The 26,630-nt window shown below is 45.7% G+C and overlaps 1 protein-coding gene across 2 annotated transcripts; it reads right to left on the reverse strand.

Moving 5' to 3' along the window:
* Positions 1 to 883: 883 nt before the first annotated feature.
* On the reverse strand, positions 884 to 26,238 carry LOC143962209 (phospholipid scramblase 3-like). Of its 2 annotated transcripts, none has more exons than XM_077471544.1 (7): positions 24,803 to 26,238; positions 16,744 to 16,797; positions 12,048 to 12,075; positions 10,900 to 11,084; positions 4,532 to 4,693; positions 1,453 to 1,614; positions 884 to 1,094 (listed from the first exon to the last, which is right to left on the reverse strand). In XM_077471544.1, the coding sequence occupies exons 2-7, from the start codon at positions 16,789 to 16,791 to the stop codon at positions 1,035 to 1,037; spliced, it is 645 nt and encodes a 214-aa protein (XP_077327670.1). In that variant the 5' UTR covers positions 16,792 to 16,797; positions 24,803 to 26,238; the 3' UTR covers positions 884 to 1,034. The 2 variants fall into 2 exon arrangements, with proteins under 2 accessions (XP_077327670.1, XP_077327672.1); XM_077471546.1 differs by having other exon boundaries at positions 24,829 to 26,189.
* Between the last annotated feature and the right edge of the window lie 392 nt (positions 26,239 to 26,630).

The following is a 26,630-nucleotide window of genomic DNA, read 5'->3' on the forward strand; positions in this document are numbered from 1 at the left end:
AACACCACGTACGGGTTGGTTTTCTTAACAAGAGCCTGGAAGGGCCGAAGTAACCAAGAGAATCCGGTCTTGTGGATATCGCCAAGTGGGCTGAAAGATCCAGGAATCCTACAAGTTTTCTAAAGCTTAGATTCCCTACGTGTCCTGCGACAATGTCTGTGACAAAGACTTTGTTCCTGAGGAAGCACCTTGTTGGCTGCTCGGCCTTGTGAGAGAGGGACTGTCCAACCTGAGTGATCCTCCAGCTGTGATTGGCTATTCTCTGGATGCAATCAAAGTAAACAAGTTCTTCAAAGTTTTTGGACTTTGACATTGAGAGGACCTGAACTTCCCTTTCCAACCCTCTGATCCCAAGTTGAAAGACTGTTCAATGTTTCGAGTTTTTTTTCAAATAAAATCCATTCAAGTGGATCTGTTGTCAGTCTCAAGTTACTGGGCCACCTACCACGGGACACCCCCTAGACGGGAAACAAGGAGAACGGAAGGTAACGGTAAGCCCAAAAATAACCAGCAGCTCCTTCGGGGGTTAGTGCTACATACATATATCTCCTTCATCCATCAGATCACTATGACACATCGTAGATTAAGATTTTATTTTTATTTTCAGCCAGTAGGTGGGGCGCTAGTCTTCTTTTCACTTGTAAGTGTTCCATCCTTCTCAGCTGTGCTGCAGAAAGCGCCTGTTATTTACACAATTTTCATCATAGCAGTGACTCCGCCCTTATCCCAGCAATGACGCCGCCTTTGTCACAGCACTGACTCCGCCCTTATCACATGGCTGGATAGGAAGTTTGCAGTTGTACCGTGTGGTCTCTTAAGCTAAGACACAGAGCTCTGAGGGTCCTATATCATATGATATCATATAAATAATATTGGCCCTGCCTCCTTTTTCTTCTTGTAGGTTTTTTTATTATTAAGAAAATTAAAACCAGAAGATCTTTATACATCCCATTCATTCTATGTATGACATGTACAGAACACTTGTAACCCCTTTATTAGAGACGAGTCTGCGGATTGGCTGGAATATCCTCCAATCAGTTTTGGCTCGCAGCTTGGGACTGTTGTTGGCGCCTGCGCTCTTCATTTAGAAGGTCCTGAAAAAAACAGAGGAGTTTTGGTCACCCCAAATGAATGTCTCATGACTTCCAATGATGATCTTAACAGACAGATAACACAGGAAGTGTACAGAGGACACAGGACAGATAACAGGAAGTGTACAGAGGACACAGGACAGATAACACAGGAAGTGTACAGAAGATATGGGACAGGTAACACAGGAAGTGTACAGAGGACACGGGACAGATAATACAGAAAGTGTACAGCAAGCATGGGACAGATAACACAAGAAGTGTACAGAGGACATAAAGATGAGATGCATATTCAGTACAGATTATTCCCCAAATTGCAGTATTTTCTCTATCCTCACACACATTGCATTGTTCTTAGACTCACAATGAACAAGGCGCAGGCCATCAGCACAGCTTTCATGGAGACATGGAGGTCTATTGGGAAATTGATAGAATAGTTGTCTTTATAGCTGAACATCTCCTTGCTTAACCCCCGCCACACACGTGTGATGACACCAATTTGTGTTGTTCTGTCAGCAGATAGAACCTAGATGGAGAAGAGAGGGAATCGAGATGACCACCAGAGTGTCTACATGGAAAACATTAATCATAAGAGGAAAGGACATTACAATTTTCCTATATAAAGGTTTAAATATTACAGTTCCTTTTCTCAGTAAACTCTCCAAATATTACTGAATCTGCTTATACTGGACCAAGTGTGAAACTTCCCTTAAATGATTCCCATACCTCATAATTATTGGGGAGACACATTCGGTTTTATAGAGCCACTCCCCCAATTTGGCATTAATATCTCTTCTATAAAATATTTCTTAGAGCAATTTTCATGAGTCAGACTGCTTCCACCTAGGAATCCATACTTCCTTCTACTCCCTTTCATACAACAAAGGACATTGTAGGTTTGGAGAAGAAGGTCCAAGCTGGTGGGTTAAGGTACATCTAAAGTCAAAACATTTCATTTTGGAAGATTTTCCCTCTATTTCTGTTCTGGGGACTCAACTCAAATTGTTGGTATTCATAACATTTTCATGACTTTTCCATTTAGATGTATCCTGTCTAGAGGAATGTCCTTGGCGGTGGAGGTGACTTTGCAATTATGTACTGATTAGCTTCAATGGACATCATTATAGAAAATACCAAATGTTGGAATCCTGGAGATTTATAGGTGACCAGAATGTGCATTCTGACAATTCAATATAACTATACTATATAGAAAAATATTTGTGGATCCCTGACCACCACACCTATATGATCTTGTTGGACATCCCATTCCAAAACCATAGCTATTAATATGGCTTTGTCCATCTGTGGCTTTAACATCCTCCACTTTTCTTACAAGATTTTGGAGGGTATCTGTAAGAATTTCTGCCCATTTGTGAGGGCAGGTAGTGACGTTGAATGCAAAGATCTAGCTCACAGTTAGTGTTCCAATTAATTCCAAAGGTGTTTAGTAGGGTTGAGGTCAGGGCTCTGTACTGGACACTTGTGTTCCTTTCACCTATCATTGATATGGAATTATCCCACTCTCTCCTTGACCAGTAATATGGAGTTGCCCATTTGTGGCTATAACCCCTCTACTTTTCTGAGAAATATTTTCACAACATTTTGTAGGGTTTTTGTGGGAATTTGTGCCTGTTGGTAAAGTCAGACCATGATATTGGATGAGATAACCTGGCTCACTATCAGTGTTCCAATTCACCCCAAAGGTGTTCAGTAGGGTTGAGTTCAGGGCTTGCGTTCCTCCACACCAAACTGGTCAAACTGCATCTTTATGGAGCTGGCTTTGTACAAAGTTGCACAGTCATACTGGACTGTAAGAGGGTCTTTCCCAAACTGTTAACACAAGGTTGGAAGAACACAATTGTTTACAGTGCTTTTTATGATGTATTATTAACAGGACCCTTCACTGGAGACACCGGAACGCAATCATTTAAAGAGGTTCCATGTACAACTGACCATATAATATACATGCAATGGGGAACAGGGATGGACTGGAACACAATTGTTGAGATAACAGGTAACAAAAGACAACAGTGGGTGGTGGGACAGGTCGGGAACTTGATTTAAAGTGGTTGTAAACCCTTACAACACACTTTCACCTACAGGTAAGCCTAGATTAAAGTGGTTGTAAACCCTTACAAACCACTTTGACCTACAGGTAAGCCTAGATTAAGGCTTACCTGTAGGTCCAAGCAATATCTCCTAAACCTATATGGTTTAGGAGATATTTGCCCGAAAACGGGCACCGCTGTCTACGGCGCATGCGCCGTAGACAGTGGCGCGCAGGCGCACTGAACGCGGCAGTTCCAAAAATGGAGCTGCCGCATTTGTCGACTCCCGTGCGCATGCAAGACGCCACCAGCAAGATGGCTGCGGCGGACTACAGGGGACAGCGCGACTTCGCTGGCTCCTGTGTCGATGCATAGTAGTCCATTATGCTTTACCTTTGCAGGGAAAAAAAGAGGAAGTAAACTCATCAGGGTTTACTTCCTCTTTAAGGCTTACCTGTAGGGGCTGTAGATATTTACAATTCCCTGTATGAGGATTTATTCTGCGCATGCGCCGATGTACTCGGCGCATGCGTCATGGCGTGCCGTTTTCATTAAACTACATACCCTGACTGGCAGCTCCTGTGACATCACGCGACTCAGTCACAGAGCCAGAGTCCGTGACTCTGGAAGGAAGATGGACGCTTCCAGCCGGCGAGGAAATCGGGGACATCGCTGGCTCCTGTGTCAGGTAAGTGACACATAATGGGCTACTATGCGATGCATAGTAGTCCATTATGCTTTGCCTTTGCAGGGAAACAAAGAGGAAGTAAACCCATCAGAGTTTACTTCCTCTTTAAATGCTAAAGCCCCGACAGCAAGGCTGGGTGGTGTTATATAGTCTCCCAGTAGTCAGAATCAAGTCAGAATTAATGTTTTTCAGCCAGCTGCATGGAGACGCCATCTGGACTTGGAAAGCTATTTATAATGGAGAGTGGATCCCATATTCTCTGCAGGGCTAGGTACACCACAGCCAAAATTTTCCAGCCCATTCATAAAATGCAGGCTGCAGTGCATAGTCTACAGTAGTACACAGATTGCTCTATTAATGCAACAGAATGAGCTCTTGCAGAACAACTCATGTCCACTAGCTGCTGTTGGTTGCCACCTTGCACTATAACATTTCAAGAATAATCGACTTGTTCTTGACTTCCCAGCTAAGGCTACGAATGTTCTTAAAAATGAAGTTGTTAAAATAATGGGGGATTTGTGCGGAAAGTCAATGGTGAAGATTTGTCTCCTCCTTTCCATGGACAAAAAAACCAAGAGAAGTTCACAGTGGGCAAAGAGCATGACAGATATTCACACCTCCACCACATGCCATAGGCAACCTGATGAAATTTTCTACAATTATTATTAATAAAGAAAAAAGTATTTCATATGTGCTGATAGACTGACCTTATAATGGAGATCAGACATAAAGCCTTCCCCCCATCCTGGACCTTTCACTTTAAGACAAACAAGTCCTGATGGATCCAAGATGTCGAAGCTTAAAGTAAAACTTGTCCACTCTTTGATTATGTATCCGAGGAGCTGTCCAGTGGAACAAGAGACCTGCAACTATAATAATACATTGTCACAAGAGGTTGTCTAATGAGTTTGGTCACTATATCCAAAACTGTACTTGGACTTTACAGAAGGTGTATTTGGGCCCATTACTTGTCATTAATTACCAGTCCTAAAGAAAAGAAACATATATAACCAGCTTTAGTGGACTAAATCTTGTAACCAACTCTACCTACAGTAGATGACCATTTGTATTACAACAGTCCTAGAGGCCCGTGTCTTGTACTCCCTACTGGTCCTAGAAGGCCAATGGCTTTCATATTACCAGTTCTATAAGTTTGTGCTTTATATCTAACCAGTCCTAAAAGACCAAGACTTTTATCATCAAAACTTTATTGCATCGGGTCTTATCTCACCAGTTGTTGAAGATCATCTACCTAGCTAACCATACATCATATCTAAGTAGTCCTAGAAGACCGTACCAATATAACACCAGTTGGAGGATCATGCCTTGAATCTTACCTAAGAAGTAAATGTCTTGACACTAAGCTCTCTCTCCAGCTCTTTCAGCGACTGCACAGGCTGCTTCCTAGTGCTAGCAATGCGGGAAATATATTCCCCCCTCAACCACCCCTAAAGGTGTACCAGAGTATCAAGGAATCTGTTGAATCTGCATTTGCCAACCAATAATTACATATCGCCTCCGGCATATCCTTCTGTACTTTTGGGTCCATGATCCAGTGACTAGACAGTCTCCATATTTTCCATCCAAAGGGAGGCCCCGCTAATATGGTTACCATGAGGCGGGGGGGGGCGTGATCTGAAATGCCTCTGGAGAGAATTTGCACTTTCGACACCCCCTGCAGCAACGTCCGGGAAACAAAGCCCAAGTCAATGCGGGAGAGGGTCCGAAACGTAGAGGAGTGACATGTATACCCCCTGTCTGACAAGTGATAATGCCGCCAGTCATCCGTGAGCTCAAAACTATCAGCCCACTGCAGGAGATAAGGAGACCTTCGAGAGGACGGGTGGAGCCTGTCCAGCTCCGGACACGGAGCCAAATTAACTTTCAAAAGATTTTATTTTATGATAAAGGCACTTACAAAAATATACCAGTATAATAAACAATCTTCAGCAGGGAGGGCCCGCTGTCACAGTGTAAGTATTGAAAACAGGAGACAGTTGTGGAAGACAGACAATATCAAATAGGTACAGACATCTTGCTCTGCCTCAGCGAGGGGCTAAACAAAAAAAAAGAAAAACAAGGGGTCACCCCCCGTGGGGAACCCATCCAAGATATCTGTAAGGGGTAGCAACCAGGAGCCCCCACCCTGACACCCCTAAGAGGGAACTTGCTGTGTCAGGGTGAGGGAGTACCCTCCCGGGTCCTCCCCTCTCAAAGGGAGAGAGTATTCGATGGGCCGTCCACAGTGGGCACCTCAACATTCAATTGGACTGTACAGTGTAACTGTCGATTATAGCTCTGTTGAGCAAACCACAAAAACTGAACATCTAGAGGGACAGAGGAGAGAAGAGAGGAAGAAAAGAGGAGGACAGAGGGGTAAAGGGAGGTAAGCTATTCCCGAGACGGGTGGAGGGGTACAGTGGTAGAATGCTTGGCACTCAATGTAAGAGGGGGAGCTTTAGGGGTGAGGTCCGGTCACTAAGGAAGAGCCTGGGGGCATTCCAGGCAGCAAGGATATTCCTATGTAACGGGCCCAAGGGTCCCACACCTTTCTAAATTTAGGCGTGGTATCTGACAGAATGCCTGACAGTTTTTCTTGGGACATTATCCAGGATATCTTCCTCTTAACTGCGAGGAAGGAGGGTCTGGGTTGCTTCCAGGCGGAGGCGATCGCAATTTTGGCTCCTAAGAGGATAAAATAGGTTAGTTTCTGAGTGTAACCAGGCAACAAAGGAGCAGGGGCATTGAGTAATGCAACCTCAGGAGTTTTTGGAACCCGGCAGCCTGTGACCATGTAAATCAAGTTAAAGATTTTAGTTCAGAACGATCGAAGCCTAGGGCATTCCCACCAGATGTGGATCATGGAGCCACGAAGTTGGCACCCCCTAAAACATAAGGGGTTTGCCGTGGGGTAGATTTTGGCTAGCCTGGCTGGAGTGAGGTACCACCTGGTTATCAATTTGATGCTAGCCTCCATAAGTGAGGTGTTTTGGATCCCACGAAAGGATCTGGCTAGGGCCAGCTGCCAGGTTTCAAGACTGCCCGAGGTCTGAAGATCAGATTCCCATGCCGTCATATATGGGGATTTGCCCGTTGGGGCAGTGAGACACGGAGCCAAATTAAAGTCCCCCAACAGCATAACATTTTGTGTTCTATACTGTATGACATGTTGCATAATGTCATGCAGGAGGGAAGCATCAGCATGTGGGGGCAGGTAGAGACCCACCAGCACATATTCCACATTTGCAATAATAGCATGCAGTATGACGTATCTTCTGACCGGGTCTGTCCTGACATTTTGTAGTTGGAATGGGAGGGATCTGTGGACAATGTGGTATGCTTACCCCCCTAGAATAGCTAGAGTAGGTAGCGTGATAATGCCAGCCCACCCATGTCTTTTTAAGGGCCAAGCCTCTAGAACCCACAAGGAAAGTCTCCTGAGGCTAGTTATGTGGCAGCTCCAACTCCCTTTAATTATGGTTCATGGCAGTATGCGTTCAGGGCGGGGGAACTGCATAGAGTGGACATGACTAAAAAGTCCATGCTCAATACAGCCCAGCGGGTGTTCGAATATGGTGATAAAAACGGTAAGCTGTTGGCGTGGTTGTGCCGAGGGCATTCTTCTAGTACCCATGTTGGGAGGATCAGAGATGAGCTAGGGAACCTCCTTACTAGTCCAGACAAAATCAATGACAGGTTCAAGCAGTACTCTGGCTCCCTATACTCCACTAGATTATGTTACGCTGAAACTTGAGACCTACTTATCAGGGGTGGACTTCTCTACTCTGTCCCAAAAAACTAGGGCCCAGTTAGCCCGGAATATAACCTTGGAGGAGGTCCAGCTTGCTATGCCCCAATTACAGCCTGGCAAGACTCCTGGGGCTGATGGAATTCCTGTGGAATTCTATTCCACGTATCAGGAGCTCCTTGCCCCCAGGCTCACTAATGCCGTGTACACACAAGCGGATTTTCCATCAAAAAAATCTTGGATGTTTTTTCCGATAGAATTCCGCTCAAGCTTGGCTTGCGTACACACAGTCACACAAAAGTTTGCTGAATTCCAGCCAAAATTCCTACGCATGCTCGGAAACAATTTGACGCATGCTCAGAAGCATTGAACTTCATTTTCTCAGCTCGTCATAGTGTTGTACGTCACATGCCACATGCTCTTAATCTTTTTCTGGCTGGAATTCAGCCAGCAAAAATCAGATGGAGCATACACACAGTCGCATTTTCTGACCAAAAGCTCTCATCAGTCTTTTGCTGGCCGAATTTCTGATCATGTGTATGCAGCATTAGTTGTTTGCTCAATTCACCCAGATAGGATCCCTGCCAGAATCTATGTCTGAGGCTATTATTGTGTTGGTGCCCAAGCTGGGTAAGGACCCTGAGGACTGTGCATCATATCACCCAATTTCCCTAATAAACGTTGACGCGAAGCTATTGGCCAAGGTTTTGGCCAACGGCCTAGCACAGGTTCTGGAAGAGCTCATCCACATGGATCAGACGGGGTTCATGCCCAGTAAAGGCACTGATATCAATCTAAGAAGGCTTTACTCCAACATGTCTACTGTCCACGACAATGGGGGAACCAGAGTCTTTAGATGCTAAAAAGGCATTTGACCCCATTGAGTGGGGTTACATTTGGGAGGTGCTGGGCAGATATGGGTTTGGCCCTCAATTTCTACTCTGGTTGAAAATGCTCTATCAGGCCCCTAAGGCATGTATAAGGACTAACGGTAGGGTCTCAGATGGGTTCCTGCTGCAGCGGGGTACGTGCCAGGGGTGCCCCCTCTCCCCCTTCCTTTGCCTTGGTGTTAGAACCATTGGCCATATTGCTTAGGGCCTCCCAGTAGGTGGAAGGACTACAGTTTGGCTCCCTGGAGGAAAAAGTGCCACTATATGCCGATGACACCCTGTTATACCTACATGATGCAGATTCCTCCTTGCGGGCTGCCTTACTCCTCTTTAACGAGTTTGGTCGTTTTTCAGGGGTCTGCATTAATTGGACAAAATCAGTACTTTTTCCCCTGGGTGCCTTCTTTTAAGGACCTGGATAGATTTGTTGGGGCCTTTCTCTGGGGGGCTCTACTCCCCGATTGGCAAGATCTACCCTACGTCTACTGGTGAGGTGCAGAGGGTTGGCATTGCCAAATTTCCAGGTATATTATTGGGTGGCCATCTTGGTATTGGTCCGCTGGTGTACCTTGTTTAAATAATCTTGCACTACTCTGTATCTAATACTACTTGTATAATAGTTTGTACCATGCTTATTTTTCTCAATAACATGAAATTCTTGACCATGAAGAAGTAAATGTCTTGTATTTCCCAAAACCCTGGATATCAGCTGTCATGTCTTAAATGTCATCAGTCTTAGAAAGCCATGCCTTGTACCTCCCCAATCATAGAGGGCCATGTCTTGTGTCTCACCAGTCCTAGAGGGCCATGTCTTCTATCTCAATAATCCTAGAGGGCCATGCCTTGTATCTCACCAGTCCTAGGGGCCATGTCTTGTATCTCACCAGTCCTGGAAGGGCAATGTCTTGTATTTCAACAGTCCTAGAGGTCCATGTCTTGTATCTTGCCAGTCCTAGAGGTCCATGTCTTGTATCTCGCCAGTCCTAGAGGCGCATGTCTTGTATCTCGCCAGTCCTAGAGGTCCATGTATTGTATCTCACCAGTCGTAGAGGTCCATGTCTTGTATCTCCCCTTTCCTAGAGGGCCATGTCTTGTATCTCATAAATCCTAGAGGGCCATGTCTTGTACCTCACCAGTCCTAGAGGGACATGTCTTGTATCTCACCAATCCCAGGGGGCCATATCTTGTATCTTACCAGTCCTACAAGGCCATGTCTTGGAAGGGCAATGTCTTGTATTTCACCAGTCCTAGGAGGTCCATGTCTTGTATCTCACCAATCCTAGAGGTCCATGTCATGTATCTCGCCAGTCCTAGAGGCCCATGTCTTGTATTTGACCAGTCCTAGCGGTCCATGTATTGTATCTCACCAGTCGTAGAGGCCTATGTCTTGTATCTCACCAGTCGTAGAGGTCCATGTCGTATATTTCACCTGTCCTAGAGGTCCATGTCTTGTATCTGCCCTTTCCTAGAGGGTCATGTCTTGTATCTCACAAATCCTAGAGGGCCATGTTTTGTACCTCACCAGTCCTAGAGGGCAATGTCTTGTATCTCACCAGTCCTAGAGGTCAATGCCTTGAACCAAAATCCATACCCCTATCAAGGCATACAGCCCAGATCACCTGGAAAGGGGGGGGGGAGAGACAAGCATGAGGACCCCTTTTGTGAAACATACCAGGCCCTGCTGATTAAAAAAATTGTGTGGGTCCTCAAAATCTATACCAGGCTCCTATTCTAAATAGGATATGGATTTTAATGGGTAGCCCACACACACATACAACAAAAAAAACGTGTGGAATCTCTTAAAGATCTAGAGGAGTCCCTTATCTAGGCATGCGTCGTACTGGCCAGGAAAAGGGGACAGTGATTGTGTACCCCCTTCCTCTGGTACCATACTAGGCCATACCATACTAGGCAACATGCCCTTAACATTAGGAGGGTACCTTGCCAGGAAAGAGGCCTGTGACAAGGCATCTTGTTCCCATGTTCTTGGGGATAAGGGCTTCATTACCACATCCCTAGCCCAGTGGATAAAGAGATCTGCAACTAATCCAAGAGGTCCATCCCTTGTATGTTACCGTAGGGTGTAGCATATAAGAAATGGACATAGACTAAAAGGGTTGTCACTTATCTCACATGTCCACTCTGTACAGCTAATCAGTGTTTCATACCTTAGTGCCACAGCTACAGCAGCCAGGAAAGGTGGACAGTGAAGGTCTGTGGCAAGGCACCTTGTCCCCATGTTGTTTGAGACAAGAGCCTCATCACCACATTTATAGCCCAGTGGATGGATCTAGTCCTAGAGCTCCATGTCTTTTATGCTATTAGAGGGTTGTAGTGTAGGAAATGGGCCTAGACATGGAGATTACAATTGATGGTTCTTAAAGGGTTGTCACTCATTTCACAGGTCCCCTCTGTATGGCAAGTCAGTTTTTCATACCTTGGTGTCACAGCTACAGCACTCTGAAGGCACGAGAAGGTTGAGGACATTATATCCTTGGGTGTTGGTAACCCTGCAATCCATCCGAGGACCACAACACTCCCGCTGCTCAGCGGCTTGGTACACAAGTTGGCCATCAGTGCCAAAAAAATCATACGTATTATAGCTCTGGAATATACCGCTCCCTACAATGACAGAATTATAAGAAGAAATTATAGAATGAGATCAAATGTCTCTGGGACTCTGCAACAATAAACTAAATTAGACAAAATGTTTCCCATCTACTGTTTCTATAATCCAAATATCTGAACAAACTATAGCAAATGTTATGTCCTTCTTTGGTAATACATCTGACTAATGGGAGGAGCTAAGTAAGAAATGAACACTACGGCTCCAACTACTGGCAGGGTCTTTAAATAATCAATATAAAGTGGAATGTGAACTATTTACTGTAATAAGAGAAAATTTATACTTAAAACAAAATTGTTAATGGGTTATATCTGGTGATCTAATCAGCTCTGCCAATAAGAGCAGCAGTAAACGTTCTCAGTTAAACTGATAATTTCATTATACAATAGGAAAATTGGCTACACTTGTAGAGGATCCTGGTAATTGGTGGAAGACTTATGCCGCGTACACACGAGCGGACTGTATGGCGTACTTAGTCCGTCATACAATCCGACGGACAGTCCGTCGTACTTTCCACTGAACGGACTTGACCACACACGGATACACAAACAGTCCGTCGAAATCTTGCGCGATGACGTGTACAGCACGTACGACGGGACTAGAAATAGCAAGTCCAAGACACAGCAAAGCACCCTTCCGCCGTGTAAATCCTTTCTGGACATGCGCCATTCTTAGTCCGTCGAACTAGCCTACTGACGATCGTATTGTCCGCTGAAACCAAAGTACGACGGACAAAATTTCGAAAAAACCGAAATACTTAGTACTCCAGACTGCACGCTGAAAAAGTCCGCTGAAGCCCACACACGAGCGGATTGTCCGCTGAAATGTGTTTCGACGGACTAAGTACGCCATACAGTCCGCTCGTGTGTACGCGGCATAATTGAGACCGGGAGCAAAGGAAGGAAAAGTGGAAGATGGAAATATTCAAGTTTTACAAATAAAAAAATAACAGAACTTACTTGTCTCTTTCATGAAGAGTCCATTGACCTGTTAAACAGAACAAAGATGATTCAACGGCATATTCTTAGTTACCATAACCAACACTCCCATATTCATCAATACCTCCATGTCTAATAGGTGTGTGGGGAATCCTGAGGGTAAGAGTCGCAGAGAGGAGTAGACAGGTGCCTGGGGTGATGGAATTGGAGTCTGGGGTGATGGATAGGTGTCAGGGATGAGTAAATGGGTTCCTAGGGTGATGGGATGAGAGCCTGGGGTTATGGATGGGTCTCAGGGTTAAGTAGATAAGTGCCTAGGGTGATCGAGCCTGGGGTGATGGGTGGGCATCAGATTTAAGTAGATGGGTGCATAGGGTGAGGGAATGGGAGTCTGGGATGATGGATGGGTGTCAGGGTTAAGTAGATAAGTGCCTAGAATGATGGGATGAGTGCCTGGGGTGATGGGTGGGCATCAGATTTAAGTAGATGGGTGCATAGGGTGATGGAATGGGAGTCTGGGGTGATGGGTGTCAGGGTTAACTAGATGGGTGCCTAGGGTGAGGGAATGGGAGTCTGGGGTGATGGATGGGTTTCCAGGTTAAGTAGATGGGTGCCTAGGGTGATGGAATGGGAGTCTGGGGTGATGGGTATCAGGGTTGAGTAGATGAGTTCCTAGGGTGATGGAATGGGAGTCTGGGGTGATGGGTGTCAGGATTAACAAGATGGGTGTGTACGGTGATGGAATGGGAATCTGGGATGATGGGTGTCAGGATTAACAAGATGGGTGCCTAGGGTGAGGGAATGGGAGTCTGAGGTGATGGATGGGTGTCAGGGTTGAGTAGATAGTTACATAGTTACATAGTTAGTCAGGTTGAAAAAAGACACAAGTCCATCCAGTTCAACCTTAAAAACAAATAAATAAAATAAAAAATAATCGTACAATCCAAATACCCAATTTTATGCCCACAATTGATCCAGAGGAAGGCGAGAAAAAACCCCAGCAGAGCATGCTCCAATTTGCGGCAGCAGGGGAAAAAAATCCTTCCTGATCCCCCAAGAGGCAATCGGATTTTCCCTGGATTAACTTTACCTATGTTAGTACCCAGTTATATTATGTACATTCAGGAAAGTATCCAGGCCTTTCTTAAAGCAATCTACTGAGCTGGCCAGAACCACCTCTGGCGGGGTCTATTCCACATTTTCACAGCTCTAACTGTGAAGAAACCTTTCCGGACTTGAAGATGAAATCTCTTTTCCTCTAGACGTAAAGAGTGCCCCCTTGTCCTCTGGGTTGACCGTACAGAGAACAACTCAACACCAAGTTCACTATATGGACCCCTAATATATTTGAACATGTTGATCATATCCCCCCTTATTGTCCTCATAGCTGAGCTCCTCCATGCCTCTTATCAATTTGGTTGCCCTTCTCTGCACTTTCTCCAGTTCCCCGATATCCTTTTTGAGAACTGGTGCCCAAAACTGAACTGCATATTCCAGATGAGGTCTTACTAATGATTTGTACAGGGACAAAATGATATCTCTCTCTCTGGAGTCCATACCTCTCTTAATACAGGAAATGACTTTGCTCACTTTGGAAACAGCAGCTTGGCATTGCATGCTATTATTGAGCTTATGATCTACCAAAACCCCCAGATCCTTCTCCACTATGGACCCCCCCAGATCCTTCTCCACTATGGATCCCCCCAGTTGTACTCCCCCTAGCATGTATGATGCATGCATATTCTTAGCCCCCAAGTGCAGAACTTTACATTTATCAACATTAAACCTCATCTGCCACATAGTCGCCCAATTAGACAGAGCATTGAGGTCGGCTTGTACAGTAAATTGGTGACATCCTGTGAGGACATTATTCCACTGCATAGCTCGGTGTCATCTGCAAAGACAGAAATGTTACTTTTGATCCCAGACCCAATATCATTTATAAAGATATTAAAAAATAAGGGTCCCAGCACTGAACCTTGGGGTACACCACTGATAACCTCAGATCATTCAGAGTAATGCCGCATACACACGTAGCCGTCTATCCGACAGACTTAGTCTGCCGGACTTCCTGCCAGACTGCTGGCGGACTTCCCACCAGAATGTCTGCCGGACTTTCCGAACGGGCTACTTGCCCACACACGGCACTTTTTCAGCGGACTAATACGGCGTACTAAGTCCGCCATACTATCCGCCCTACTGAACAGACTCGCCCACACACGCGGAGGAAAGTCCACTCATTTCGAGCGCGTCTCCAGGTAGGCGGGGCCCGCGAAGGAGACGTCGCTGGCCCCGCCACCTGGTATGGACTTAAAGGGGAACCCCAACGCCGAAAAAAAACGGCGTGGAGGTCCCCCCCAAGTCCACAACAGACCCTTGTCCGAGCACGCTACCCGGCCGGCCAGGAAGGGTGGGGCGAGCGAGCGCCCCCCTCCTGAGCCGTACCAGGCCGCGTGCCCTCAACATGGGGGGTGCCTTGGGGAAGTGGGGGGCGCGCGGCCCCCCCACCCCAAAGCACCTTGTCCCCATGTTGATGAGGACAAGGGCCTCTTCCCGACAACCCTGGCAGTTGGTTGTCGGGGTCTGCGGGCGAGGGGCTTATCGGAATCCGGGAGCCCCCTTTAACAAGGGGGCCCCCGGATACCGGCCCCCCACCCTATGGGAATGAGTATGGGGTACAATGTACCCCTACCCATTCACCTGTAAAATAAAGTACAAAAAAAACACAACACACAAGATAAAATAGTTTATTGCACAGCTCCGGGGGTCTTCCGGCTTCGGGGGTCTTCTCATCGGACTCCTCCACTATCTTCTTGTAGCTCTTTTGCTAGCGGAGGAGTCCGGCTTTCTTTCTCGCCACGGCCTCTTCTTCCGACTTCGGGGGTCTTGTCCCCCCTCTTCGGTTCTTCTGCCGCCGCCGCCTTCTGTTCTTCTTCTCTTCTTCTTCTTCAGATGTTGCCTCGTCGAGTCCTCCGCTCATAATGGCTCTGACCGGGCATGCGGCGACTTATATAGGAACATCACGGATGATGTCCCCGCCCATTATGATGTCACAGTCCCAGAGGACCCATGTTGAGGGCACGCGGCCTGGTACGGCTCAGGAGGGGGGGGGGGGGCGCTCGCTTGCCCCTCCCTTCCTGGCCGGCCGGGTAGCGTGCTCGGACAAGGGTCTGTTGTGGACTTGGGGGGGACCTCCACGCCGATTTTTTTCGGCGTTGGGGTTCCCCTTTAAGTCCATACCAGGTGGCGGGGCCAGCGACGTCTCCTTCGCGGGCCCCGCCTACCTGGAGACCCGCTCGAAATGAGCGGACTTTTCTCCGGGGCGGGAAAAGTCCCTTAATTTCAAAAGTACGGCGGACTGGCATACACACGGCCTGATTGTCCGCCGAAATGCGAGTCCGGCGGGAAGATTGGAGTGCAAAACTACTTTCCAAGTCCGCCGTACTTTCGGGGCAAAAAAGTATGCCGGAGGCTACACACGGGGGGATTGTCCGGCGGACTTGAGTTTGCCGGACTTTTCCACCCGCTTGTTTGATCGTGTGTACGCGGCATCAGAATCATTAACCACGACTCTCTGAATTCTGTCTTTTAGCCAATTTTCTATCCATTTACAAACTGATATTTCCAAACCTGTAGACTTTACCTTACACATGAGCCGTGTGTGTGGAACTGTATCGAACGCTTTTGCAAAATCCAAGTATACCACGTCCACCGCCACCCCTCTGTCCAAGTATACCACCTCCACCGCCACCCCTCTGTCCAAGTATACCACGTCCACCGCCACCCCTCTGTCCAAGTATACCACATCCACCGCCACCCCTCTGTCCAAGTATACCACGTCCACCGCCACCCCTCTGTCCAAGTATACCACGTCCACCACCACCCCTCTGTCCAAGTATACCATGTCCACCACCACCCCTCTGTCCAAGGTTTTAATTACCTCCTCATAGAAAGAAATCAGATTTGTCTGACAACTTCTGTCTTTCATGAATCCATGTTGTCTGTTGCTTAAAGTGTTTTTGTTCAGCAAGAACTCGTCGATGTGGTCTTTTATTAAATGATCCAGTATCTTCCCAGCTATAGAAGTTAAGCTAACAGGTCTATAGTTACTTGGTAAAGACTTTGATCCCTTTTTAAATATAGGCACCACGTTGAGCTCCTAGGGTCATGGAATGGGAGTCTGGGATGATGGGTGTCAGGATTAACTAGATGGGCGCCTAGGGTGAGGGAATGGGAATCTAGGGTGATGGGTGTCAGGATTAACAAGATGCGCTCGTAGGGTGAGGGAATGAGAATCTTGGGTGATGGGTGTCAGGATTAACAAGATGGGCGCCTAGGGTGATGGAATGGGAGTCTGGGGTGATGGGTGTCAGGATTAACTAGATGGGTGCCTAGGGTGAGGGAATGGGAGTCTGGGGTGATGGGTGGGTGTCAGGGTTGAGTAGATGAACTCCTAGGGTCATGGAATGGGAGTCTGGGATGATGGGTGTCAGGAATAACTAGATGGGCGCCTAGGGTGAGGGAATGGGAATCTGGGATGATGGGTGTCAGGATTAACAAGATGCGCTCGTAGGGTGATGCAATGGGAATCTGGGTTGATGGATGGGCTTCAGGGTTAAGTAGATGGGTGTCCAGGGTGATGAAATCTTCTGTTGCCTGAAATGCAATGTCTGGGCTATAATCCACCCTCCAGACAGGTGCTCTTTACATATCTCACCTGAAGAAGATATTCCAGTCCAGGTGGAGCAACAGGAACTCCGGCCATAATACTCTGCAACATATAATAAAGATCAATAGTTTTATGGATAACACTGGCAGGAAATTATGATTGCAGCAATGCTCTGGTGGTCACCGAAACGGGAAGTACAGGATAAAAAAGGCTCATAAAAAGTCACTGGGCGATTGCACACGATTTCTAGGCTTGACATGTTCTGTTATCTACTTACTCAACAAAACCTCATCTCTATCTCTGTGGAGTTTATTGTGTTTGTCTGCAAAAAAAATGAGTTTTGGTGAATCTTTTACTGAAAATATGGATTTGATCCTCAGCTGTGCAAATATTATGTAACATTAAAATTTGCAACTCTGAATTATTATTTTTTTTTTACTGAGCTTTAGACACGTGTGATTAGTTTCATAGGAATCGAAAATAGGAATTGCTATGCTTCCAAATTCTGTACGAAATACGAAATTTTGAACATTAGTAATTGTTACGAAAAGTTAACGAACCTAAAAGTTAAAACCCCAGGAAGTTAGCACAGGGATGGTGGGAGCCCCTCATAATGAGCACAGCACAGAGATGGTGGGAGCCCTTCATAATGATCACAGCACAGGGATGGGGGAGCCCCTCATAATGAGCACAGCACAGGGATGGTGGGAGCCCTTCATAATGATCACAGCACAGGGATGGGGGAGCCCCTCATAATGAGCACAGCACAGGGATGGTGGGAGCCCCTCATAATGAGCACAGCACATGGATGGGGGGAGCCCCTCATAATGAGCACAGCACAGGGATGGGGGGAGCCCCTCATAATGAGCACAGCACATGGATGGGGGGAGCCCCTCATAATGAGCACAGCACATGGATGGGGGGAGCCCCTCATAATGAGCACAGCACATGGATGGTGGGGGCCCCTCATAATGAGCACAGCACATGGATGGTGGGGGCCCCTCATAATGAGCACAGCACAGGGATGGGGGAGCCCCTCATAATGATCACACCACAGGGATGGGGGGAGCCCCTCATAATGGGCATAGCACAGGGATGGTGGGAGCCCCTCATAATGGGCACAGCACAGGGATGGTGGGAGCCCCTCATAATGATTACAGTACAGGGATGGTGGACACGAATCACGAAATACAAATTGATTCTAATACGAAACTAAACAAATTTCTTGATGTCTACTGGGCTTCTGCTTTCAGAAAACATTTCAGGTTTTGGCAGGCGGGGGGTTCATTATATCGTAAGGCCAAAAAAGGCGCATTTTGATGTTTGTGTGGAAAGGATTATTGGCGCCTCGCTGATATCTACTTAGAAAGAAGTTGGGTGATGTGTGATTGCTGGATCGGTGTTCCTGTTACTGACTACAGCTTGTATCTGACTATGCTTGTCCATGGCCGGCCCTCACCTCCCGCCTGTTCCTGTTCCTGGGATCGCCTGTTGACTCTGTACTGTGTTCTGTTCCTGTCCAGCTGCCAACTGTGACTGAGTGCCGTATCCTGGCACACCCACCATCTAATGTCTTAGTTGCCGGGGTGCTCTGGTGAAGATCTGGTGAGGATCTGGTGAGGATCTGGTGAAGATCTGGTGAGGATCTGGTGAAGATCTGGTGTGTGTGGTCAGACTCGGCCGATTTATGGTCTCCCACCCTCTCCAATCTGAAGATCCCACAGAGGGTCCTCTATCCGTTTTTTTTTTTTTTTCATTATAATCTGGATCTCTGGTTTGCCTCTGACAGTCTCGTGTTTATCTTTTTTTTTTTCCTGCAAGGCAATGGACTGTTCAGTGTCGTCATATCCCTCTGACTCATCCATGTTGGGACTTTCTAGCCTCAGATGACCTCCCAGCACTTTAATTGTCCTCTTCATGGCCAATAAATCCTCCACATTGGTATTGATCCCCCTGTACAATATTGTCTTATACTTCAACACTGGATTTATTATCTTCAGTGAGACAAACCCCTTCATTGATCTGCTTTACAAATCTGTATGTATGTGGTAATTGTTATGTCCTGTCCTCAAAGTAACATTGTTTATAAACATTGATCAGATGGGAGATAGAGAGATACAAAGTAACAATGTTTATAAACATTGATCAGATGGGAGATAGAGAGATACAAAGTAACAATGTTTATAAACATTGATCAGATGGGAGATAGAGAGATACAAAACACTCACAGGTCATGTAAAAGCAATCTTGCGGCTCCAGACCATATTCATATAAAAGTCAGGAGTCAGAAGAATAAAATGAAAACAATCCCATGGCTGCCCCTTGCTTGTAGGTGACTTCTTCACGCTTTGGAGGTGCCAGACACACCCAAAGAGCTGAACTAGTTCTCTATGATTTCCCTCAGGATTTTTTGTATTATTTCTCTATATAATAATATCAGGTTTATGAGCTGGGATCACCTGACAATAATGTGTTATCAGTACAAGTTCTGGTTTCCTGTCTGTGGAATGTCTTGTTGTGCAATGTGTAGGGGGGGAGGGGAGAGTCATTCTCTGAAGCACAGGTCCCCGTCACCCATCACTTGACAAGCGTTGTGAAATATAGGATTGTACATTCAGAAGAGGATGTAGAACAATCTTCATGTAACTTCTATGTATCCTTGGTTGTTTTCCAGAAAGGGTTCTGTATTATTAATGACAAGTCCAACACAGTATACACAGAATAATAATAATAATAACTGTTATATAAAAACTATTATTATTATTATTATTATTATTATCATGGTTGTTAGTTTGTATTATTATGATTATTATTATTTTCTATATTCATAATACAAATTAACATCAATGATGATAATAAAAATAATAATAATAATGATTATTATTATTATTATTTTAATAATACAAATTAACAACAATGATAATAATAATAATAATAATAATAATAATAATAATAATAATAATAATAATAATAATAATAATAACTGTTATATAAAAAAATATTATTATTATTATTATTATCATTGTTGGTAATTTGTATTATTATTATTATTATTATTATTATTATTATTATTATTATTTTATTATTATCTTTATATTACTAATACGAATTACCAACAATGATAATAATAATCATAATAATAACTGCTATATAACAATTATTATTATTTATTATTATTATTATTATTATTATTATTATTATTGTTGGTAATTTATATTATTATTATTATTATTATTATTATTATTATTGTTGGTAATTTGTATTATTATCATTATTATTATTATTATTAATTAATACTATTATTATTTTATTATTATATTTTTTCTATGTTAATAATACAAATTAAAGCGGGGTTCCACCCTAAAGTGGAACTTCCGCTGATCGGAACCCTCCCCCCCTCCGGTGTCACAACTGCCACCTTTCAGGGGGGAGGTGGGTGCAGATACCTGTCAAAGACAGGTATTTACACCTACTTACGGGCATAGACTCCCACAGGAGTCTATGCATCTTCCTGTCCCTGCGCGCTGTCTGCTCGGACACACACGGGTCCCAGAGACAGCGCGGACCATTCCTATTACTCTGTGCGACACGCGCATGCGCAGTAGGGAAACGGGAAGTGAAGCCGCAGCACTTCACTTCCTGATTCCCTCACCTAGAATGGTGGCGGCAGCAGCCGAGAGCCGAGCGATCGATCGGTCTCGGCTGCCGGCATCGCTGGAACCGGGGACAGGTAAGTGTCCATTTATTAAAAGTCAGAAGCTGCAGTATTTGTAGCTGCTGGCTTTTAATATTTTTTTCCACAGTGCAGTCCCGCTTTAACAACAATGATAATAATAATAATAATAATAATAATAATAATAATACAAATTAACAACCATGATAATATTATTATTATTATTATTATCATGGTTGTTATAAACACATCCCCCAATAGTTTGCTAGGAGACAAAGGTGTGTTAAAGTGGGGTTAGACCCTAAAAAAAAAAATTCATGAGTGTGCCTAAAAAAAACAAAAAAAAAAAAACATTTGGAAATGTTTTTTTTTTACTCCCCTCTAAATGGCTGTTGCTAGGGGTTCCCTCGTAGTCTGCCCCCTTCAGTGCCTGGGCTGGTGACATCACTTCCCCTCAGTGCAGGAAGGGCTCAGCTCTCCCCCCTCCCTCCTGTCAGTCATCTGGGACATGTGACCGGTCCCAGATGATTGCGTGGCCAATCACGACGTGCGGCACCGCTCTCGCATGCACAGTGGGTGAAGCCACAGCCGGGCACCCACAGTTACAATGCTGGTGCTGCCGAGTGGAGGGACGAGCGGGGCTTCCATCCACCGCATCCCTGGACCCTGGGACAGGTAAGTGTCCGATTATTAAAAGTCAGCAGCTGCAGTGTTTTTAAGTATTTATAAGTTTTATTTATTTATTTTTATAATGGGAACACCGATTTAATGAGGTCAATAAACTATTGGGTGAAAGACCCGGGCTTTCCATATCTCATTAACCACTTAAGGACCGCAGCATGGCAATGTACGTTGGCTCAATGGCACCGACAGGCACAAGCACGTACATGTACGTGCTCGCCTTCCAGTGGGTGGAGGGTCCGATTGGACCCCCTCCCGCTGGATGCGGTGGTCCGTTTCGCTTCAGGAGCGATCCGGGATGAGGGGATGGCCGTTGGTTTCTGGCCATCCCCTCTCGATCGCTCCTGGCGAATGAGAAGCTTCCTCCCACTGTGCATAGTAAACACAGGCAGGGAGGAAGTGATGTCATTCTCCTCGGGGCGGTCTTTTTGACCGGACTACGAGGAGAAGTGAAAGTAAGTGCACCAAACACTACACTGACACGTAGGTACACACAGGCACACAAATCCCCCCCCCCCCCCGATCGCCCCCCGGGTGACTCTGGTTAGTTTGCTTTTTATAGCATCAGGGCACCCACCATTTATTACCCAATAAAGGTTTAACCCCCTGATCACCTGGCGGGTGATATCAATTAGGTTTTAGGGTCAGGGTCTGCGTCACCCCAGGCAGCGCTAGGTTAGTGCCAGTACCGCTAACACCCACACGCAAAGCATAAACCTCCCGTAGTGGTATAGAATCTGAACAGATCAATATCTGATCTGATCAGATCTATACTAGCGTCCCCAGCAGTTTAGGGTTCCAAGAAAACGCATTGTTAGCGGGATCAGCCCAGATACCTGCTAGCACCTGCGTTTTGCCCCTCCGCCCAGCCCACCCAAGTGCAGTATCGATCGATCACTGTCACTTACAAAACACTAAACACATAACTGCAGCGATCGCAGAGTCAGGCCTGATCCCTGCGATCCCTAACAGTTTTTTTTGGTAGCGTTTTATATTTAAATCCGGAAGGCAGTGCTTGGTTTTCGGGGTCCCGTACGTGGCTAGGCTCCCAAAAATTCCCCCACATGTGGTATCCCCGTACTCAGAAGAAGCAGCAGAATTTATTTTGGGGTTTAATTTGACTTATGCCCACAGCATGTGTGAGCAATATATCATTTAGTGACAACTTTGTGCAAAAAAAAAAAAAAAATTGTAATATTCCTGCAACTTGTGGCAAAATATAAAATATTTCATGGACTCAACATGCCTCTCAGTAAATAGCTTGGGGTGTCTACTTTCCAAAATGGGGTCATTTGTGGGGGGTTTTGTGTTATTTTGGCATTTTATGGCCTTCGAAACTGTGATAGGTAGTGAGGAGTGAAATCAAAAATTTACACCCTTAGAAATCCTGAAGGCAGTGATTGGTTTTCGGGGTGCCGTGCGCGACTAGACTCCCAAAAAGTCCCACACATGTGGTATCCCCATACTCAGGAGAAGCAGCAGAATATATTTTGGGGTGCAATTCCACATATAACTATGGCATGTGTGAGCAATATATCATTTAGTGACAACTTTTTTTTTTTTTTTTTTGTGTCATTATTCAATCACTTGGGACAAAAAAAAAATATTCAATGGGCTCAACATGCCCCTCAGCAATTTCCTTGGGGTGTCTACTTTCCAAAATGGGGTCATTTGGGGGGGTTTTGTGCTATTTTGGCATTTTATGGCCTTCGAAACTGTGATAAGTAGTGAGGAGTGAAATCAAAAATTTGCGCCCTTAGAAATCCTGAAGGCAGTGATTGGTTTTCGGGGTGCCGTGCGCGACTAGACTCCCAAAAAGTCCCACACATGTGGTATCCCCATACTCAGGAGAAGCAGCAGAATATATTTTGGGGTGCAATTCCACATATAACTATGGCATGTGTGAGCAATATATCATTTAGTGACAACTTTTTTTTTTTTTTTTTTGTGTCATTATTCAATCACTTGGGACAAAAAAAAAATATTCAATGGGCTCAACATGCCCCTCAGCAATTTCCTTGGGGTGTCTACTTTCCAAAATGGGGTCATTTGGGGGGGTTTTGTGCTATTTTGGCATTTTATGGCCTTCGAAACTGTGATAAGTAGTGAGGAGTGAAATCAAAAATTTGCGCCCTTAGAAATCCTGAAGGCAGTGATTGGTTTTCGGGGTGCCGTGCGCGACTAGACTCCCAAAAAGTCCCACACATGTGGTATCCCCATACTCGGGAGAAGCAGCAGAATATATTTTGGGGTGCAATTCCACATATAACTATGGCATGTGTGAGCAATATATCATTTAGTGACAACTTTTTTTTTTTTTTTTTGTGTCATTATTCAATCACTTGGGACAAAAAAAAAATATTCAATGGGCTCAACATGCCCCTCAGCAATTTCCTTGGGGTGTCTACTTTCCAAAATGGGGTAATTTGGGGGGGTTTGTACTGCCCTGTCATTTTAGCACCTCAAGAAATGAGATAGGCAGTCATAAATTAAAAGCTGTGTAAATTCCAGAAAATGTCCTCTAGTTTGTAGACGCTATAACTTTTGCGCAAACCAAAAAATATACACTTAGACATTTTTTTACTAAAGACATGTGGCTGAATACATTTTGCCCTCAATGTATAAGTAAAATTGAGTTTATTCGATTTTTCTTATAACAAAAAATAGAAAATATATTTTTTTCTCGAAATTTTCGGTATGGATTCATGAAAGTTGTTCCTTGTGATTGCCATTCGATCGACATCACTGGGCAATGTGATTGATGGTGGATTTACATTTTGGGACTTTTTTTTGGGAGTGGGAGGGGGGGGTTAATTTTCAAGGAAGGACTTGTCAGAAAGCGTACGTGTCACTTTAAATTTTTTTTTTTTTTTTTTGGAAATGAGTTTGGTGGGGCAGTATCTGGGGAACCCCCTGACTGTTATAGGGGTCTTCAAGATTCAGATAAGAGCTCCTCACCCACTCCTCACTCACTCCTCCGCACAATGTCCAGGGTTGTGGGGAAGAGTCCCTTGTCCTCAACAACATGGGCACAGGCTGCTTTGCCAGGGATACCCCTCCTGGCAAGATAACTCCCATGTTGAGGGCATGCGTTGGCCTTGCATGGATCAGGAGGCGGATTGCACCTAGGCTGCATGCTTGTATTTAGTATGGATTTTGGGGGGTGCCCATGCTTTGTTTTCTTTTTGAGGTTCCCCTATAAAATCTATACAAAACCCGAAGGATCTGGTATAGAGTCTGGTGGGGGGGGGGGGGGTTATAAAACACTTTTCTCATGGGGTCCCCCAGTAAAATTCATACCATATCTGAAGGGTATAAATTGGGTGGCACGCCATTTTTTTTTCCATAACTATCTAAGCTGATTTTCTTACATGGCCAGAGATCCCTGGCTAGCAAATGAGTGGAGCTGGGTGGCATCCCGTGTTGCTAAGGGTGTGGACCATATTCCTTAACAATTTTGAAAGCAGAAGGAGGTTGACCTGATGACAGGTCCCCTTTAACCTGGAATCATTTTCAACCTTCTGATGTTTTTCCCTAAACTTTGATTTTATTTATTTATTTGTTTTTAATTGTATCGTTCAACGGAATGATTTCTACACCTAACGGGGGCCATACATACCCTCCAGGCTAAACAAAAGAAGTCTAATAGATTCCCCCATCCATGCTATACATCCCAACCCACAAAATACAATACATTTCAGCCCTATAAAGTGCCTGACATGTAGAATAATTCATAGGGCTACTCCATCCTACCTCTCTGATGTATTGGGGCAACCTACCCCTCCTTTCTCTGCTGTCTCTCCTCTGTGGTCTGATGTCTCCTGGTGGAGTCTCCTCCGCTCTCTGCTGTCTCTCCTCTGTGGTCTGATGTCTCCTGGTGGAGTCTCCTCCGCTCTCTGCTGTCTCTCCTCTGTGGTCTGATGTCTCCTGGTGAAGTCTCCTCTGTGGTCTGCTGTCTCTCCTCTGTGGTCTGATGTCTCCTGGTGAAGTCTCCTCTGTGGTCTGCTGTCTCTCCTCTGTGGTCTGATGTCTCCTGGTGGAGTCTCCTCCTTTCTCTGCTGTCTCTCCTCTGTGGTCTGATGTCTCCTGGTGGAGTCTCCTCCGCTCTCTGCTGTCTCTCCTGTGCGGTCTGATGTCTCCTGGTGGAGTGTCCCCCCCTCTCTGCTGTCTCTCCTCTGTGGTCCGATGTCTCCTGGTGGAGTCTCCTCCGCTCTCTGCTGTCTCTCCTCTGTGGTCTGATGTCTCCTGGTGGAATCTCCTCCGCTCTCTGCTGTCTCTCCTCTGTGGTCTGATGTCTCCTGGTGGAGTCTCCTCCGCTCTCTGCTGTCTCTCCTCTGTGGTCTGATGTCTCCTGGTGGAGTCTCCTCCGCTCTCTGCTGTCTCTCCTCTGTGGTCTGATGTCTCCTGGTGGAATCTCCTCCGCTCTCTGCTGTCTCTCCTCTGTGGTCTGATGTCTCCTGGTGGAGTCTCTTCCGCTCTCTGCTGTCTCTCCTCTGTGGTCTGATGTCTCCTGGTAGAGTCTCCTCCGCTCTCTGCTGTCTCTCCTCTGTGGTCTGATGTCTCCTGGTGGAGTCTCCTCCGCTCTCTGCTGTCTCTCCTCTGTGGTCTGATGTCTCCTGGTGGAGTCTCCTCCGCTCTCTGCTGTCTCTCCTCTGTGGTCTGATGTCTCCTGGTGGAGTCTCCTCCGCTCTCTGCTGTCTCTCCTCTGTGGTCTGATGTCTCCTGGTGGAGTCTCCTCCGCTCTCTGCTGTCTCTCCTCTGTGGTCTGATGTCTCCTGGTGGAATCTCCTCCCCTCTCTGCTGTCTCTCCTGTGCGGTCTGATGTCTCCTGGTGGAATCTCCTCCGCTCTCTGCTGTCTCTCCTCTGTGGTCTGATGTCTCCTGGTGGAGTCTCCTCCGCTCTCTGCTGTCTCTCCTCTGTGGTCTGATGTCTCCTGGTGGAATCTCCTCCGCTCTCTGCTGTCTCTCCTCTGTGGTCTGATGTCTCCTGGTGAAGTCTCCTCCCCTCTCTGCTGTCTCTCCTCTGTGGTCCGATGTCTCCTGGTGGAGTCTCCTCCGCTCTCTGCTGTCTCTCCTCTGTGGTCTGATGTCTCCTGGTGGAGTCTCCTCCGCTCTCTGCTGTCTCTCCTCTGTGGTCTGATATACTATATTAGTGGAGTTTCTCTTCCTCTTCCCCCATGTCGAGCCAAGTTAATGAAATAGAACGAAGAATGTGAAGAATGTGAGTGACGTAACATACAACGATTCTCCTCCCTATTGCTGCAAAGTAACATTTTAACTAATTACATTACTACAACTTCCTGATGGAAAACATCAGTTATACCCAGAGCACGGGGCAAGAGAAGTGGTACTGTGCAGAGTCCATACATACTGAATAAGAACAGATACCGGGAATTACACCTGACATACAGGACAAGACAAGTAGTACTGTGCAGAGTCCATACATACAGAATAAGAACAGATACCGAGAATTACACCCGACATACAGGACAAGAGAAGTGGTACTGTGCAGAGTCCATACATACTGAATAAGAACAGATACCGGGAATTACACCTGACATACAGGACAAGACAAGTAGTA

Source organism: Lithobates pipiens, unplaced genomic scaffold (genome assembly GCF_037356315.1).
Source record: "Lithobates pipiens isolate NorthernLeopardFrog02 unplaced genomic scaffold, aLitPip1_a1.2 Scaffold_8, whole genome shotgun sequence".
NCBI classification, from domain to species: Eukaryota; Metazoa; Chordata; class Amphibia; order Anura; family Ranidae; genus Lithobates; species Lithobates pipiens.

What these genes read in the sequence shown, in the direction of transcription:
- LOC143962209 (XM_077471544.1), bottom strand. Translation starts at nt 16,791, where the DNA reads ATGGCCGGAGTTCCTGTTGCTCCACCTGGACTGGAATATCTTCTTCAG. An exon ending in GCTGTAGCTGTGACACCAAG is followed by an intron (nt 4,694 to 10,899) that starts GTATGAAAAACT and finishes GTATTATTATAG; the next exon opens with TTGCAGGTCTCTTGTTCCAC. An exon ending in TGTCTGATCTCCATTATAAG is followed by an intron (nt 1,615 to 4,531) that starts GTCAGTCTATCA and finishes TTCTCCATCTAG; the next exon opens with GTTCTATCTGCTGACAGAAC.